This window comes from Eucyclogobius newberryi, unplaced genomic scaffold (assembly GCF_026437365.1).
Source record: "Eucyclogobius newberryi isolate DKJ021-1_F unplaced genomic scaffold, fEucNew1.0.hap1 SCAF_13, whole genome shotgun sequence".
Taxonomy (NCBI): Eukaryota; Metazoa; Chordata; class Actinopteri; order Gobiiformes; family Gobiidae; genus Eucyclogobius; species Eucyclogobius newberryi.
The window spans coordinates 26309385-26326028 of NW_027315757.1; the positions used below are offsets into that span (position 1 = coordinate 26309385).

The 16644-nt window shown below is 37.8% G+C and overlaps 2 protein-coding genes across 3 annotated transcripts; both read left to right on the top strand.

Annotated features, from left to right (window-relative positions):
* The first annotated feature begins 1389 nt into the window (after positions 1-1389).
* Positions 1390-3856, top strand: LOC140357665 (heme-binding protein 2-like). The gene is made up of 7 exons (XM_072442174.1): positions 1390-1449; positions 1522-1581; positions 1666-1747; positions 2746-2851; positions 2980-3167; positions 3361-3509; positions 3582-3856. The coding sequence occupies exons 1-7, from the start codon at positions 1445-1447 to the stop codon at positions 3643-3645; spliced, it is 654 nt and encodes a 217-aa protein (XP_072298275.1). The 5' UTR covers positions 1390-1444; the 3' UTR covers positions 3646-3856.
* Positions 3857-9231: 5375 nt separating this feature from the next.
* On the top strand, positions 9232-15920 carry LOC140357666 (heme-binding protein 2-like). 2 transcript variants are annotated; one of them, XM_072442175.1, is made up of 7 exons: positions 9232-9265; positions 9338-9397; positions 9482-9557; positions 10010-10115; positions 10258-10442; positions 10619-10767; positions 15844-15920. In XM_072442175.1, the coding sequence occupies exons 1-7, from the start codon at positions 9261-9263 to the stop codon at positions 15905-15907; spliced, it is 645 nt and encodes a 214-aa protein (XP_072298276.1). In that variant the 5' UTR covers positions 9232-9260; the 3' UTR covers positions 15908-15920. The 2 variants fall into 2 exon arrangements, with proteins under 2 accessions (XP_072298276.1, XP_072298277.1); XM_072442176.1 differs by lacking the exon at positions 15844-15920 and adding an exon at positions 10842-11116.
* Positions 15921-16644: the final 724 nt, after the last annotated feature.

Below are 16644 nucleotides of genomic sequence, written 5' to 3' on the forward strand. Positions count from 1 at the left end.
TTAAAATCAGATTTTCCTCTATACGCTTATTTGTTTACTTATAATTAGAGTAAGTCAGTCAACAGAAGCCTAAACAACAAAGTCTCAGATTCACAGAGTCCAGCCAATTGATTGTCCTACAAAGGGTTTAGATTTAAGTTTGAACATTTTAGTCACGCCTTTTACGGAAAATCAGCCGGAATAATATGAATTTAAATGTTAAAAAGTTCAAGGAACACCTTGAAAAGACATTTCACCAAACACCATTTAGAGGTAAAAATCAAAGGAATCTGCAGAACTGGACCAGAACATCTCTGAGCCCCTGGACGGTCTAAGGTCCAACAGCACCAGGCAGGCCTAAACATAATGTCATAATAAGGCAGGGGACATGGGGCCAGTCATTAGTACCTCTTTCTCCACCCTCCAGATCTGCCTGCATACACTCACCACAGACAGGTGTGGTGCACCAAGAGGAAGGCAGAATAGTCTCCACAGTCTCCCAGAGGAATGAGCCGTTCATCCTGATGATGCCTTAGACAGTCAGGATGCCCCCAGAACATCGCTGACCCACCGCCAAAGCACTGGGTCATGATGTTAGAAGTAGCTACTGTACTGACCACAATTTGGTGCTAGACTCTATTTAAAATGTGTTTTTATTTCCCCAAAGCTGTGCTCCAGTCTTCAATTGCACAAATATTATTTTTGTGTTTAATTTTTGTACATATATTATATTTTATTTGTGTATATTATATTGTATTGGCCTTCACGGCCACTATGCACATACAGTATCCACATTAACCAATAGGGACATTACTAGACATTACAAAATGACCAGGGTTTTAATCTTGTGGCATGTCTAGTGAAACTGAACAGATCAAGGGTTTACAGGAGGTTGATCCTTATCCCACATACAGTGTGTAACAGTAGACAGGATGTTTTCTCCTCTGTCCCACCAGAGAGAACCGTGAAAGCCATAATTATATTATTAACACTATGTATAAGCTGAACTCACTTGTGTAACCCACTGGAACATTCTGTCGCATGTAAAATATAAAGTTCCATGAGAACAAGGATTGTTACCCATTTTGTGTTAACCTGATCCTCTACAAAGGATTTCTGCTTTTGTTGTGCAAGTCTAGAAATATGAACCTACAACTGTGGGAATTGGAAACTGATAAGAAACAATAATATCCAAATTTATTATGTTAGTTTATGTAATGCAATGTCATCTTTCATCAGAAACATATTTTACTTTAACTCCCCTTGGATTGTGCTTATCACATCCTCACAAATGTGGATACCTATAGTTTTTTCGTTTGTTCTTTACAAAACAATAGAGCTTATCAACGAAGCTCTATTGTTTTGGTTGAGTAACATGTTCTGGGTGTGGCCAAAGAACGGTTTAAATAATGAGGTGCTTGGTACTTAAATCAGAAGAAGAAGGAGAAGAATCCAAACAACGATCATGATGTGAGTATTTATTTTTACATTTTAAAGCATTTTTAAATTGTCCTAAAATGTAATTAAATGTGAATGTTTTAGGATCTACCTTGCAGGACTCGTTGGCTTTTTGCTGGTTCTGACAGCTCAGGCTGGTGTGGGGTATGTGCCAGCTTTATTCACATACCACTTCTGTACAAACGTTACAAATTGCAGTTAGTTGATTTTCAATATTTTAACCCACAGACCCACAGGTCCCAAGTCCTTGTGTGATGAGTCAGAAGAATGTCTCCAGTTTGAAACCATTTGCAAAAACGAGGACTATGAGGTGAGTCTGCCACAAGCGTAGACATTTATTTCTAACCAGCCACTTTAACTGATCGAGATTAAGCGATCTAACGATATTACAATGTCACATTTTACAGCCACAATGTTTGAGAAATTGAGCTTTATCACAATTTGCACAACTACCGTATTTTCCGGACTATAAGTCGCACCGCAGTATAAGTCGCACCACCCAAAAAAGGCAAAATAGAGAAGAAAAAAACATGTATAAGTCGCACTGGAGTATGAAATGCGGCTGCAAGTGTGAGAATAACAAATAATATCACATATAAGTCGCTCCGGAGTAGAAGTATATAAGTATAAATATAAGCATAAGTCACACCCCGGCCAAAACTATGAAAAAATGTGCGACTTTTAGTCCGGAAAATAGGGTACTTTCAAAAACAATGTGTTTATGACTTATCTTTATGACATTATCCGTCAAACTTTCAGATTTAAAATAGTTAGATAAGACAAAAAGTAATATAGGTTTATTCTTTTTTACTGTCTCTACTAGGGATGTCAAGATTATTTCGTTAATCGAAAATCGAGATCATTTAGGTCACATTGTAATCATATGAACCAAAAAATAATAATCGTGACCATTTTAGAAGCAAAATTATGTCTTTTTAGTTAAATCTGTAGTCCAAAAAATATACCGAAATGTAAATAACTAACTTTTTTTGTCATATTTAACTTTAGTTTGTCTTTCATAAAGTAACATTTCACAAAGACGGTCACAAACTTGAAGAATAGTAAAATGTTAGACCACAGGAATCAAACCCAAACAAATAAATCACTGTTGTTTGGTCAGTCTCTGTGAATAATCGTTAAATCGTGATGTTTTGTCTAACAATAATTGTGACACTAAAATTTGAAATCGTGACATCCCTAGTCTCCACCATCTGTCTCCCTCTTTCACGCTACTGCCCTGCCTAATAAAGCCTTCTTCAAGTAATATACTATATTACTGTATATTAATATACCGTTTTCTTTTGTCAGGTTCGCCGCTATGCCCCTGTGAAATGGGTATGCACTTCCTTCAGTAGTCTAAATTGGGCGTTTGGAATAGCACCTGCATTTTGGCGTCTGAAAACTTACCTAGATGGTAAGTTGATAAATAAATTGAACTGCTATTTGTCCTTAGAAGTCATTCTTTATTTAAGATCCACATGTTTTCTAAATCAGAAGTTAAATCAAACCTATATTTGATTTGTGAATTCATTTGTCACACAGATAATAACATTGGCATGAAGACAGCTCCTGGAATTATGGCAATGCCAGCTGACGATCCCCCACCTAGCGACGGAGATTGGCTTTCTGCACTCAATAACATTCCCAAGCGCCTTTCCAAAACCTACTCAATCTGCTTTCTACCATCGAGTGAACATCAAAGCAACCCTCCCAAGCCAGCTGACCCTAAAGTAATTAGCAAATCAAACATTTCGCCCACTTATTCAATTCAGGGGATTGGACTTTAGACCTGGGCAAACTGTATTGATCCACAAAGGAAATGATTTGGTTACAGTAGAATAGTTAGGGAATAAGGACATGTATGATTATTCTCTGTGAATTCATATGACGGGTTCAAAAATAATACCTCAATACATCTTGCAGGTGACGATTAAGAGCGAAGGGGTGAGGTACATGTACGTCAGAGGCTACAAAGGCTGGATTAAGGATGACACTGCTCAAGCCAATCTGCTCTTCAGTAGTCTCAATATGGCCAGCTATGAGAAGTCCCACTATGCCGTTGGATACAACAGGTGAGACAACTCTAACTTTATCGTCATCATTTCAGATAGATATTCTCAACATATGCCTCATTTCTCATGCAGTCCAATGAGCAAGTCACCATATGGAGAAGTGTGGGTTGAGACTGATGACAAGGCGCACTGCTGAAGCAAGAGGAGACACACTCAAGCAAAGTGAAATATTCAAATCGATGAATATAAACACATAGAGAAATGTAATTCTATATATTACATGTAGCTGTAATTGATGAAGTTTAAAATGTCACAAACATGGCACTGCTGTATGATCATTGTTGACTGATATCATGTGTTTGACTGATAACTTCAATAAAGGCTATGTCCAACTGTTTGTGAATTTACTCCAAAGTGTCTGTGTCTGACTTTGATAAATAAGCAAAATGAAACAAAAAATAAACTGCATTTTGTTGAAAAAGGCCCACAGTTTAGTTTTTGCTGTTTAACAAGACCACCCAAGTACTAAGGACACACCTCCTTAACATTGGCCAAACACCATGAATCTAAAGTTTAACACAGATTTTACAGATGAATAAAAGTGAAGTTGGAGGAAAATTAATATGCATTATTATATTTGATGAGTTAACTTGAAAAACAGATAAGTGCAATTTTAAAAACTAATTGGTGCTTTGCAGTTTACTCCTTGTATGGCAATGCTTTAATTTACATAATCAAACCAATACTACATCCTCCTTGGTAAAATCCACTCTACGTTATTTGAATTGAAAGCATCTGTAGATTTGTATAAATGTGTCACACTGATTGATATGGCTCTCACACACCTGGAGCATTTGTTTCTCTGCTCTCCTTTTGGCTTCATCCTACAGACACTGAAGGATAAACATCTAATAATAAAAAGCATGCCATAAAGTTGTAAATCGCATTACAGACTTGTCGAAGCCTGTGCTACACTGTAGTCATTCTTTTGCTCCATCCTACACGGTGGGCCACTTAGACCTATACTGTCCCTGTGACCCCCACCAATCATTCACGCACTGCCTATATTCATATTATGCAAGGTGGGTGAAGTGTCTTGCTTAAGGACACAACAATAAACCGTGGGGTTGGTGGACGAGCGCTCTTCCCGACCAAGAGGCCCCAGACCTTCAAAATCTGCAACATCACCTCCACATCCACACTGAACACAAGAGGCTCGCCCTAGGGGTGTGTTTTGAGCCCCCTGCTGTATACACTGCTGACATAGGCTTGCACCCCACACAGGCAATGTTTTGGTTGAGTAACATGTTTTGGGTGTGACCAAAGAAAGGTTTAAATAATGAGGTGCTTGGTCCCTAAATCAGAAGAATAAGGAGAAGAATCCAAACAACAATCATGATGTGAATATTTAGGCCTGAGTCAATGGACGATAATCATTCCTGCGAGGGAACTATTGAAATTGTATCTGGGGGCTGGAAAAATGCAAAAATTTAGTAGAAAACAAGGAGGGATGTATAGCGTTCTGGATGTACTGCAGCTGTTTTACAGCTCGTTTGGAGAGAACAGTGAGCCGGCCGTTACAGTAGTCTAATCTACTGGAGAGAAACACGTGAATAAGTCTCTCCCAAATCTGGTTTAGACACTATATTTTTTATTTTGTCAATGTTTTTTAGATGGTAAAAAGCTGCTGATGTTATTGATTTGACGTGGCTGTTAAGTTCAAGTCTCAGTCCATTATTACCCCCAGATTTCTAACTTGGTTTGTAGGTTTTAGAGCGAGACTCTGGAGGTGACGCTAACACTTTCTCTTTGTTTCTGTGCCAAAAACGATAATTTCAGTCTTGTCTGAGTTCAGCTGGAGAAAGTTGTTTTGCATCCACAAACTGAACTGTTGGATGCAGTGACAGAGTGAATCTACTGGTCCATAGTCACCTGTCATCAGTGAAACATAGATCTGAGTGTCGTCTGCATAATTGTGATAGGACACATTTCTTCTGCATATCAGCTGACCTAACGGCAGCATGTAGAGGTTGAACAGAAGGGGACCCAGGACTGACCCTTGGGGCACTCCACAGGTCAGGGTCATGTGGTCTGAGACACAGCTACCAATTTCAACAAAGTACTTCCTGTCTTCCAGATAGGACCTTAACCAGTTTAGGGCAGTGCCAGTGATGCCCACCCAGTCCTCTAGTCTCTGTAAGAGGATCCCATGATCGACAGTGTCAAAAGCAGCACTCAGATCTAACAGAATTAAGACTGAGGCTTTGCCCGTGTCAGTGTTCAGGCGGATGTCATTTGTCACCTTGACAACAGCAGTCTCAGTGCTGTGATGAGGTCTAAAATCTGACTGAAAAACATCAAATGAGTTGTTTATTAAGAGGAAATCTGAGCTGTTGGTAAACAACCTTTCAAGGACTTTTCCCCAAAATGGCAGATTAGAGATGGGCCGGTTATGACTCAGTACTGCGGCATCAAGACTGCTCTTCTTTAGGAGAGGCTTTATGACCGCAGTTTTCAAAGACATTGGGAATGGTCCAGATTGAAGCGACATGTTAACTATGTGAGTGAATGGTGCTAACAAACTGTTCAGCACAGACTTTAGAAATCTGGTGGTTAACACATCAAAGCAGCATGTAGATGAACTCAGACTGGTGATGATCTCCTGGACAGTTTTGTCAGTTACAGGTGCAAAGTGAGTAAGCGCTAAGTGTCTGGGTGGTTTTAGAGTAATTTTTTGTATTGTGGGATTTATAGCATTTTTAATGGCCTGAACTTTGTCATTAAAGAATAATGCAAACTCATTACACTTGGATGTGGAAATGAGTTCTAACGGCAGCTGAGCTGGAGGGTTTGTTAATCTGTTTACTGTGGCAAACAGGACACGCAAGTTGTTACTGCAGCTTCCAATTATTTCAGAAAAATATCTTTCCCTAGTTCTACATAAGATTAGGTTGTACATGTTCAACTTCTCTCTGTAAATCTCTTTTTGAACCTGGAGCTTTGACTTCCGCCATTTCCGTTCGGCCCTGCGGCACTTCCTTTTCTGTGCCGTGACCGAATCTTCATTTCTCCACGGCGCCTTCTGCTTATTTTTAACCATTTTAGCCTTTATAGGGGCAATGGTGTCCAGAACATTCAAAACACAAGATGTAACGGAGTTCAACAAACAATTTACATCAGAACATGAGACATTGTCAAAGTTTATCATTTCCATAAACAGTGCACCTGTGCCATCATTTATGTGTCTCCTCTGAACAAATGCAGGACCAGCCGGTGGTTTAGGAGAAACAGACAGGTCAAAGAAGACACAGAAATGATCAGACAGAGCAACATCGATCACATTAACATTTGAAATATTTACCCCCTTTGTAATTATGCGATCTAGAGTGTGCCCTCTGCTGTGGGTGGGGCCTCTCACATGCTGAGTAAGACTGAAGGTTTCAAGGACAGCATCAAGCTCTTTAGCGTTTCTGTCACAAATATTATCAACATGCACATTGAAATCACCTGTAATGACCAAACCATCAAAGTCAGTGCATACGACTGAAAGCATCTCTGTAAAATCATCAATAAAATTTTGGCAGTGCTGGGGAGGCTTGTATAAAACAATGAAGAGAATGGATTGAGACTGTTTTAGCTCCATTTTAAAAGATAAATACTCAAATGATGAAAACACCCCAAAAGACAACCTGCGGGTAATTATTTCATCTCTAAAGACAGCACATACTCCACCCCCTTTTTGTTTTCTTGTCTTTCAGATTCAAACTTTAAGTTGGGTGAGGCAGATTCTATTAGAACTACAATTCCTGTGTTTTTGTCAAGCCATGTTTCAGTTAAAACCATAAAATCAAGATGATAAGAATAAATAAAATTATTAATTAAGAATTATTTGTTACATAAGGATCTGACATTTAGCACAGCAAGTTTCAGACTAGTTTCAGTGGGACTGGGTCTTATCTTTTCACAGGGAATATTAATCAAATTTCTCAGATTGGGTAACCTGACTCGCGTTTTGTTTTCCCATCTGTATGACGTAACTACAGAAATAGCCCTAAGGGGGGGCTATTTTTACACAGGGCCCCGGGTTGGTTTGATTTCTAATGTGACAATAAGTTCCGGCAACGCTGAGACCCAGTGCATCCTATCTATGGGAGATACCAGGTGAAAGGCAAGGGGAGAGGGCTGGTGGGGCTTTTGTTGGTGTAGTCAGCTTGTGTGGGGAAGAGTTGATAATTGTTGATATAAGGAGAGTGAGGAATCTGCAGGGGGGACCCAGGGCTGGTCTGAAGGCAGGGGTGATGACAGGGATGCGGTCGGGCCTGTCACAGATGGGTCCAAGGCCTTTGATGAAGACCCTATGGGGAATGACTCCTGCTCTATGCAGAATTTGCTTATTTGTTTACTTATAATTAGAGTAAGTCAGTCAACAGAAGCCTAAACAACAAAGTCTCAGATTCACAGAGTACCAGCCAATTGATTGTCCTACAAAGGGTTTAGATTTAAATTTGAACATTTTAGTCACGCGTTTTACGGAAAATCAGCCGGAATAATATGAACTTTAAATGTTAAAAAGTTCAAGGAACACCTTGAAAAGACATTTCACCAAACACCATTTAGAGGTAAAAATCAAAGGAATCTGCAGAACTGGACCAGAACATCTCTGAGCCCCTGGACGGTCTAAGGTCCAACAGCACCAGGCAGGCCTAAACATAATGTCATAATAAGGCAGGGGACATGGGGCCAGTCATTAGTACCTCTTTCTCCACCCTCCAGATCTGCCTGCATACACTCACCACAGACAGGTGTGGTGCACCAAGAGGAAGGCAGAATAGTCTCCACAGTCTCCCAGAGGAATGAGCCGTTCATCCTGATGATGCCTTAGACAGTCAGGATGCCCCCAGAACATCGCTGACCCACCGCCAAAGCACTGGGTCATGATGTTAGAAGTAGCTACTGTACTGACCACAATTTGGTGCTAGACTCTATTTAAAATGTGTTTTTATTTCCCCAAAGCTGTGCTCCAGTCTTCAATTGCACAAATATTATTTTTGTGTTTAATTTTTGTACATATATTATATTTTATTTGTGTATATTATATTGTATTGGCCTTCACGGCCACTATGCACATACAGTATCCACATTAACCAATAGGGACATTACTAGACATTACAAAATGACCAGGGTTTTAATCTTGTGGCATGTCTAGTGAAACTGAACAGATCAAGGGTTTACAGGAGGTTGATCCTTATCCCACATACAGTGTGTAACAGTAGACAGGATGTTTTCTCCTCTGTCCCACCAGAGAGAACCGTGAAAGCCATAATTATATTATTAACACTATGTATAAGCTGAACTCACTTGTGTAACCCACTGGAACATTCTGTCACATGTAAAATATAAAGTTCCATGAGAACAAGGATTGTTACCCATTTTGTGTTAACCTGATCCTCTACAAAGGATTTCTGCTTTTGTTGTGCAAGTCTAGAAATATGAACCTACAACTGTGGGAATTGGAAACTGATAAGAAACAATAATATCCAAATTTATTATGTTAGTTTATGTAATGCAATGTCATCTTTCATCAGAAACATATTTTACTTTAACTCCCCTTGGATTGTGCTTATCACATCCTCACAAATGTGGATACCTATAGTTTTTTCGTTTGTTCTTTACAAAACAATAGAGCTTATCAACGAAGCTCTATTGTTTTGGTTGAGTAACATGTTCTGGGTGTGGCCAAAGAAAGGTTTAAATAATGAGGTGCTTGGTACTTAAATCAGAAGAAGAAGGAGAAGAATCCAAACAACGATCATGATGTGAGTATTTATTTTTACATTTTAAAGCATTTTTAAATTGTCCTAAAATGTAATTAAATGTGAATGTTTTAGGATCTACCTTGCAGGACTCGTTGGCTTTTTGCTGGTTCTGACAGCTCAGGCTGGTGGGGGGTATGTGCCAGCTTTATTCACATACCACTTCTGTACAAACGTTACAAATTGCAGTTAGTTGATTTTCAATATTTTAACCCACAGATTCTCAGGTCCGAAGTGTGATAAGTTAGAAGAATGTCTCCAGTTTGAAACCATTTGCAAAAACGAGGACTATGAGGTGAGTCTGCCACAAGCGTAGACATTTATTTCTAACCAGCCACTTTAACTGATCGAGATTAAGCGATCTAACAATATTACAATATTTTACTGCCACAATTTTTGAGAAACTTGGCTTTAATACAATTCTCACGACTACTTTCAAAAACAATGTGGTGTTTATGACTAGCATTTTAGTTAGATAAGACAAAAAGTAATATAGGTTTATTCTTTTTTATTGTCTCTACTAGGGATCTCAAGATTATTTGGTTAATCGAAAATTGCGATCATTCAGGTCACATTGTAATCATATGAACCAAAAAATTATAATCGTGACCATTTTAGAAGCAACATTTTTTATTTTTAGTTAAATCAGTAGTCCAAAAAATTTTCATTATTTGTCGTTTTTGTCACATTTAACTTCTTCAAGTAATATACTGTATTTCCGACATTCCTACTGTTTTCTTTTGTCAGGTTCGCCGCTATGCCCCTGTGAAATGGATATGCACTTCCTTCAGTGGTCTCAATTGGGCGTTTGGAATAGCACCTGCATTTTGGCGTCTGAAAACTTACCTAGAGGGTAAGTTGATAAATAACTTGAACCGTCCTAGCAGTTAACTGTCCTTAGTCATTCTTTATTCTTTATATAAGATGCACATGTTTTCTAAATCAGAAACTAAATTAAAACCAATATGTGATTTGTGTATTCATTTGTCACACAGATAATGACGTTGGCATGGAAATTCCTGGAATTATGGCAATGCCAGCTGACGATCCCCCACCTAGCGACGGAGATTGGCTTTCTGCACTCAATAACATTCCCAAGCGCCTTTCCAAAACCTACTCAATCTGCTTTCCACCATCGAGTGAACATCAAAGCAACCCTCCCAAGCCAGCTGACCCTAAAGTAATTAGCAAATCAAACATTTCGCCCACTTTGACTTTAGACCTGGGCAAACTGTATTGATCCACAAAGGAAATGATTTGGTTACAGTAGAATAGTTAGGGAATAAGGACATGTATGATTATTCTCTGTGAATTCATATGACGGGTTCAAAAATAATACCTCAATACATCTTGCAGGTGACTATTAAGAGCGAAGGGGTGAGGTACATGTACGTCAGAGGCTACAACGACTGGGTTAAGGATGACACTGCTCAAGCCAATCTGCTCTTCAGTAGTCTCAATATGGCCAGCTATGAGAAGTCCCACTATGCCGTTGGATACAACAGGTGAGACAACTCTAACTTTATCGTCATCATTTCAGATAGATATTCTCTCAACATATGCCTCATTTCTCATGCAGTCCAATGAGCAAAACACACTATTCAGAAGTGTGGGTTGAGACTGATGACAAGGCGCACTGCTGAAGCAAGAGGAGACACACTCAAGCAAAGTGAAATATTCAAATCGATGAATATAAACACATAGAGAAATGTAATTCTATATATTACATGTAGCTGTAATTGATGAAGTTTAAAATGTCACAAACATGGCACTGCTGTATGATCATTGTTGACTGATATCATGTGTTTGACTGATAACTTCAATAAAGGCTATGTCCAACTGTTTGTGAATTTACTCCAAAGTGTCTGTGTCTGACTTTGATAAATAAGCAAAATGAAACTAAAAATAAACTTAATTTTGTTGAAAAAGGCCCACAGTTTAGTTTTTGCTGTTTAACAAGACCACCCAAGTACTAAGGACACACCTCCTTAACATTGGCCAAACACCATGAATCTAAAGTTTAACACAGATTTTACAGATAAATAAAAGTGAAGTTGGAGGAAAATTAAGATGCATTATTATATTTGATGAGTTAACTTGAAAAACAGATAAATGCAATTTTAAAAACTAATTGGTGCTTTGCAGTTTACTCCTTGTTTTATTTACGTAATCAAACCAATACTACATCCTACATACTGTCCCTGTGACCCCCACCAATCATTCACGCACTGCCTATATTCACATTATGCAAGGTGGGTGAAGTGTCTTGCTTAAGGACACAACAATAAACCGTGGGGTTGGTGGACGAGCGCTCTTCCCGACCAAGAGGCCCCAGACCTTCAAAATCTGCAACATCACCTCCACATCCACACTGAACACAAGAGGCTCGCCCTAGGGGTGTGTTTTGAGCCCCCTGCTGTATACACTGCTGACATAGGCTTGCACCCCATACCATAATATACCAAAAATATAATCAAATTTGCAGATGTTACATACAGCTGTCACAGGGCTCATTACAGTCGGCCTGTCACATTAACATGTTTCAAAATGTGATAAATTGATACAGAAAAAATCCCTACTTTAAGCAACTGACAAAATAACTAAAGCCAGATAATCACTTTTCCAAATATGATTAAAATATTGTTAAAGAAACATGAGCTGCAATAGCTAAATATATGGCCCAATGAAACACTTATTTCATACCCATAATTAGTCATAAACAGTACTAAATCTCATTGTACTACCAAAATAAAAATATATATAATAAAAAAAAGATGCGTTCATATGAGCAATGTAGAGTTCTTATGTCCTGCATCACTGTGTGGCTATGAGTTTGGGACAGAATCAGAAACATTTGCAGAAAAAATACAACATTAAACAATTCTCTTAATTTTCATACATGCAATGATATTTAATATATAAGCCCTCAGTAAATAATACTTTTTTTTTCTTTTTTTTACATTTCCTGACAATGGCCCCAGACAAACAAAAATTTAAATTCACGGCGAAAGTGAACGTTCAGATAGAAAATCCAATCATACAATCAACATTTCCCATTCAAAAATGTCTATATTTTCTACATAGGGCTTTAGGGGGAAGATGTGAGTATACATGTAGCCAACCTAAAATGTGTGCTCATGATGTGTATGAATATGGCGTTCAGGGGGAGATTTCTAGGGGTGAGAACGTTAGATGAGAGTTAGTTGAGGGCTTTCAGAGTAAAACGGTAAAAGTAAGGATGAAAGATTGAATGAAAATTTAAAAAAAAATACTTTTAGAGCTTCACATAATGTACTGAATAACTAATGAGTTGTAAGTAATAGGATTTGTTGTTGTAGCAGTGTAACAGTTTTATAAAGCAAACATCTTTATGTAAAAAGGCTGTGTTCACAAGATTATCAATTAATTGTGATTACTATATTGAACAATAACAAATATTATATAATAGAGAAAGCATTATTAGTTACAGTTCACTATCTTAAGCAAGTTTGCCCTGTCTGTGTCTTGTAAACTATGTACTTTCCACTGTCTATTGCAATGTATGTGTAACGATGTCTTTTTACTGTGTTTTTGACCAGCTCGAAAATGAGTGCTATAAGTTCCTGCTGAAAGTAATTGCTTGACTAAACCTGATTTCAAATGATGAATCAAATAACTGATTATTATTTTCTCCATCATCAGGCAGAAGCACGACTTAAACCTCGATGTGAGATTTCCTGAAGGCCTTGTAACGCAGACACAATTATTATGTTTATGTTCTTAATCTTAATGCAACAGCTAAATGTTTTCAAATGTTTTTAAAGCGTGTGGTGGAAATGTCCCACTTTGTTCCAGCTCAATGTTTATAACGGATCAAATAAAGGTGAATAAATACATTAATACATAAATACATTTTTCAGTTTATCAGAGGGAGCAGTTTATCACTTTGTTAAACCAGAACCTGTAGTGTCTTATATTTTTTTCTAGTTACTTTTAGACACAGGTTTAAACAGGTGCCGCAAGTCTTCTCTTATTACAGACCATTATAATCCCTCAGCTTTTATAATGGCGTTGTCTTCTGGAGCATTCTGTGGTGAGTAATATTCCACTTCATTGTGTGTAAACGATCCTCCACAGGGGACTTTCTGTCTGCTTTTGTTAAAAGATCAAAGATGCGTGTCCTTAAAATTTACGAGCGCTAATCCCAAATACAAATTAATTTATTTGTAAAAAATGTAACATATTTTAATGTCACATTTTTTTTTCAAATTGACTTCATGCTTTTGTTGTTTAAGTCTAAAAAACAACGATATTATAATCTAATCTAGTTTAATGTACCGCTAATGTAATGCATATTTTCCCACAGCAAAAAAAAAGAGAATTATATCATTTAATTCACGTGGGACTTGTATGATCGTCACATCCTTACAGATAAGGATACCCATCTGTTCTTTTGTTCAATTGCTTTGACAAATTGTATTGTTTTGGTTGAGTAACATGTTCTGGGTGTGGCCATTGAAAAGTTTAAAAAAACAGGTGCTTGGTGAGTCCGCAATATAAATACATTATTCCTTGCTCAAACCATCCGTCAAAACTATATTTCATAAAAATCATTTCTTTCACAAAAATAAACTCCTGAACATTTGGTGACATCTCCACAGTTAAGTTAAAATTCATTCTTTTGTCAGATTCGCCGCTATAACTCTGTGAACTGGGTCTCCATTTCCTTCCTCGCGGCACCTCAATTCTGGTGGAGAGGAGAAATATCTGGCAAGGCAAGATTGTTTGTAGAGCACAATTCGTACACTCAGGCACTTCTTATGTGCTTCACACAACAGGAAAGAAGATACATTTAAATCACAAAGAGATGACAGAAATTGCAAATCCTTCATTTCTATTCATTCAATTTAACAATTTTGCTGATATGAATCATAAATTTTGTCCGTACTTAGTGAGCCGCCAGATGGAAAACCAAATCTATTGGACCACGCTGGCAGACAGTCCAAACACTCTTTCCCATATTTATTTGACGTTGCCAGCATGACAGGTGTCTCCGGGACGGGCACATTGCTTTTAGATTTGTTCGATCCCATGTTTGACCGTCCAGAGACGTCAACGCGCTATCTACCTCTGCACACTTCTGTGCTGAGCGTATGTATCTTTTACGACGTCTCTAATGTCGCCATCAACACGTTATGTGTGGTGCATTTGTATCTTTAATAACGGACTCAGTCTTGTCTGCCCCCTCTCTAGATTTAGCTTTCGCTAAACTAATTGTCCCAGACAAAACTCGACCGAAGCTTATAGAGTTAAAACTCGCTCTTGATCAGTGGGTAGGTGCGCCAGGCTCTTCCTGGACTTTGCAGTGACAATCTAACAGGCACCAGCTATGCGGCTGCGCTTGGACACCGGCACAATGGGCTATTGTGTCAAGCGTATATATATGTTCAATTGTAATTGTGTCTAAATAGTAGTTTTAGAATTGTAAAGAATTTCTCTAAAGAAAGACCTTTCCAAATTAAAGAAATGTAAAGGTGCTATGTCTTTGTGATTTTACTTTAACTATTTAACGGATAGTCAAATAGTTAAAGTAAAATCACAAAGACATGACAGAAATCACAAATCACAAAACAGTTTAAGACATAAAAGAGAGAAGAGTGTAAAGAAAATCATTTCAGTCATATGCAAAGCTAAACAAAACTGTTTAGCTTGGATTTGATTACCAGGGTAGAGGCCTGCATTTTGGGATCTGAAAAAATACCTAGATGGTAAGTAGGCCAATTGACTGCTACTTTATGACCCCTATGTGGATGATTTATTTTTGATTTATGTATTCAATTCACACTCAGATAATGAAATACAGATGGAAACAGCTCCTGTTACTGTGAAAATTCCTGAAGATCTTCCACAACAGAACGCATTTTTAAGGATGTTCAGCCAGTGCGAATACACAATGAATGTTCTACTGCCAAGTGCGCATCAAATTTTGTTTTTTTTAACAGTTATATGTACCGTATTTTACGAGTATAAATCGCACCAGCCAAAAACAGACATTTAATCTTGAAATGCACTTTAAAATAATAACAGATTAAAGAACATGGTGAATAGGTGTTCGTATGCTAACATAACACCTTCAGCTAGATGACGCACAGTCAATGTTATTCAGATAACTATCGCATAAAGAACATGCTAACAAGTAAAGCATCAATATTACCCTAAATCACTAAATCCATGGAATTCTTCTTCCTGTGTCACTTCAGCCAGATTATTCTTCTGCGTCGCTTAGAGCCTAGAGCGCCCTCTTGTGGTTGTCAGTGTGAAAATAATCAACATGTGACAGACTGTTGCCAGTGTTAAAATAACTAATAATATCACATATAAGTTGCTCTGGAGTATAAGTCGCACCCCGGCAAAAACTATGAAAAAAGGTGCAATTTATAGTCTGGAAAATACGGTACGTGTATGTCAGGTCACACAGAGGCTGGGTGACCAAAGACGAAGCTGAAGCAAAACGCCTATTGAACAGGTGAGACAAATCTAACTTTATATAACTTTATATAACATTCTCTATCTTACTCATCGGTGCATCCCGTCTCCTGCAGCCAAATGAACCCCAATCCATATTCAGAAGTGTGGGTTGAAGCTGATGGTGCTCCACAGTGCTGAAGCAAGAGGAGATTGTCAGGTCGTCTCAGATTATAAGATACATTGCTTTATAATGTTTAAGCAACTGTATGTTCAATTGTTTTAAACCCCAAAATCCCTTCCTAAACATACTGTATATGCTTGATGTGCATGACTGACAACTTCAATAAAGTCTTTGCTAAACTGTTTGTGAAATTACTCTTAACTGTCAGACTTTGATAAATAAACTAAATTGATAATCATCTTAATTGAATTGCATTGAGAATATTAATTATAAATACCAGAGACCCTTTTATTTGGATTTGAAATGTATGTAAAGCTAGCTGATTCAAAACAAATGTAATTTATACTTGAAATAAGCATCACGGATTTTACAGATGAATTAAAAGTAAAGTTGGAAACCAATGTGTGGCCATTCAACAGTGGCAAACATGCATTATTATAATAAAAAAGTGTGTTCAAATTTGAGTATTAAGACAAATCTCCACCGTTTGACAGGATACATCTGCGAGTTCATTTGTAGAACTTACACTTCATTCACTGTACTTTCTATTGATTGCACGTTCATTGTTTCCTCTGTGTCATACGACCTTGAAGAGTGGAGTGTACGCCCTCAACAGCGCCTTTTCTCCGAAGGGAACATTTAAAACAAAGGAACCTTGTATTCAAAACCTGTAGCTCCATTTACATAACAGTAATCTATGCTTGATAAATTGTTTTCATAAATAGTTAAGCCCTAATCATGTATTTATCACAAA

Excerpts from the sequence above, each read along its gene's own strand:
- LOC140357665 (XM_072442174.1), top strand. Across the intron at positions 1,582-1,665 it reads ACAGCTCAGGCTGGTGTGGG|ACCCACAGGTCCCAAGTCCT; the intron begins GTATGTGCCAGC and ends TTTAACCCACAG. Across the intron at positions 3,510-3,581 it reads TATGCCGTTGGATACAACAG|TCCAATGAGCAAGTCACCAT; the intron begins GTGAGACAACTC and ends TTTCTCATGCAG.
- LOC140357666 (XM_072442175.1), top strand. Across the intron at positions 9,558-10,009 it reads GCAAAAACGAGGACTATGAG|GTTCGCCGCTATGCCCCTGT; the intron begins GTGAGTCTGCCA and ends TTCTTTTGTCAG. Across the intron at positions 10,116-10,257 it reads TCTGAAAACTTACCTAGAGG|ATAATGACGTTGGCATGGAA; the intron begins GTAAGTTGATAA and ends TTTGTCACACAG.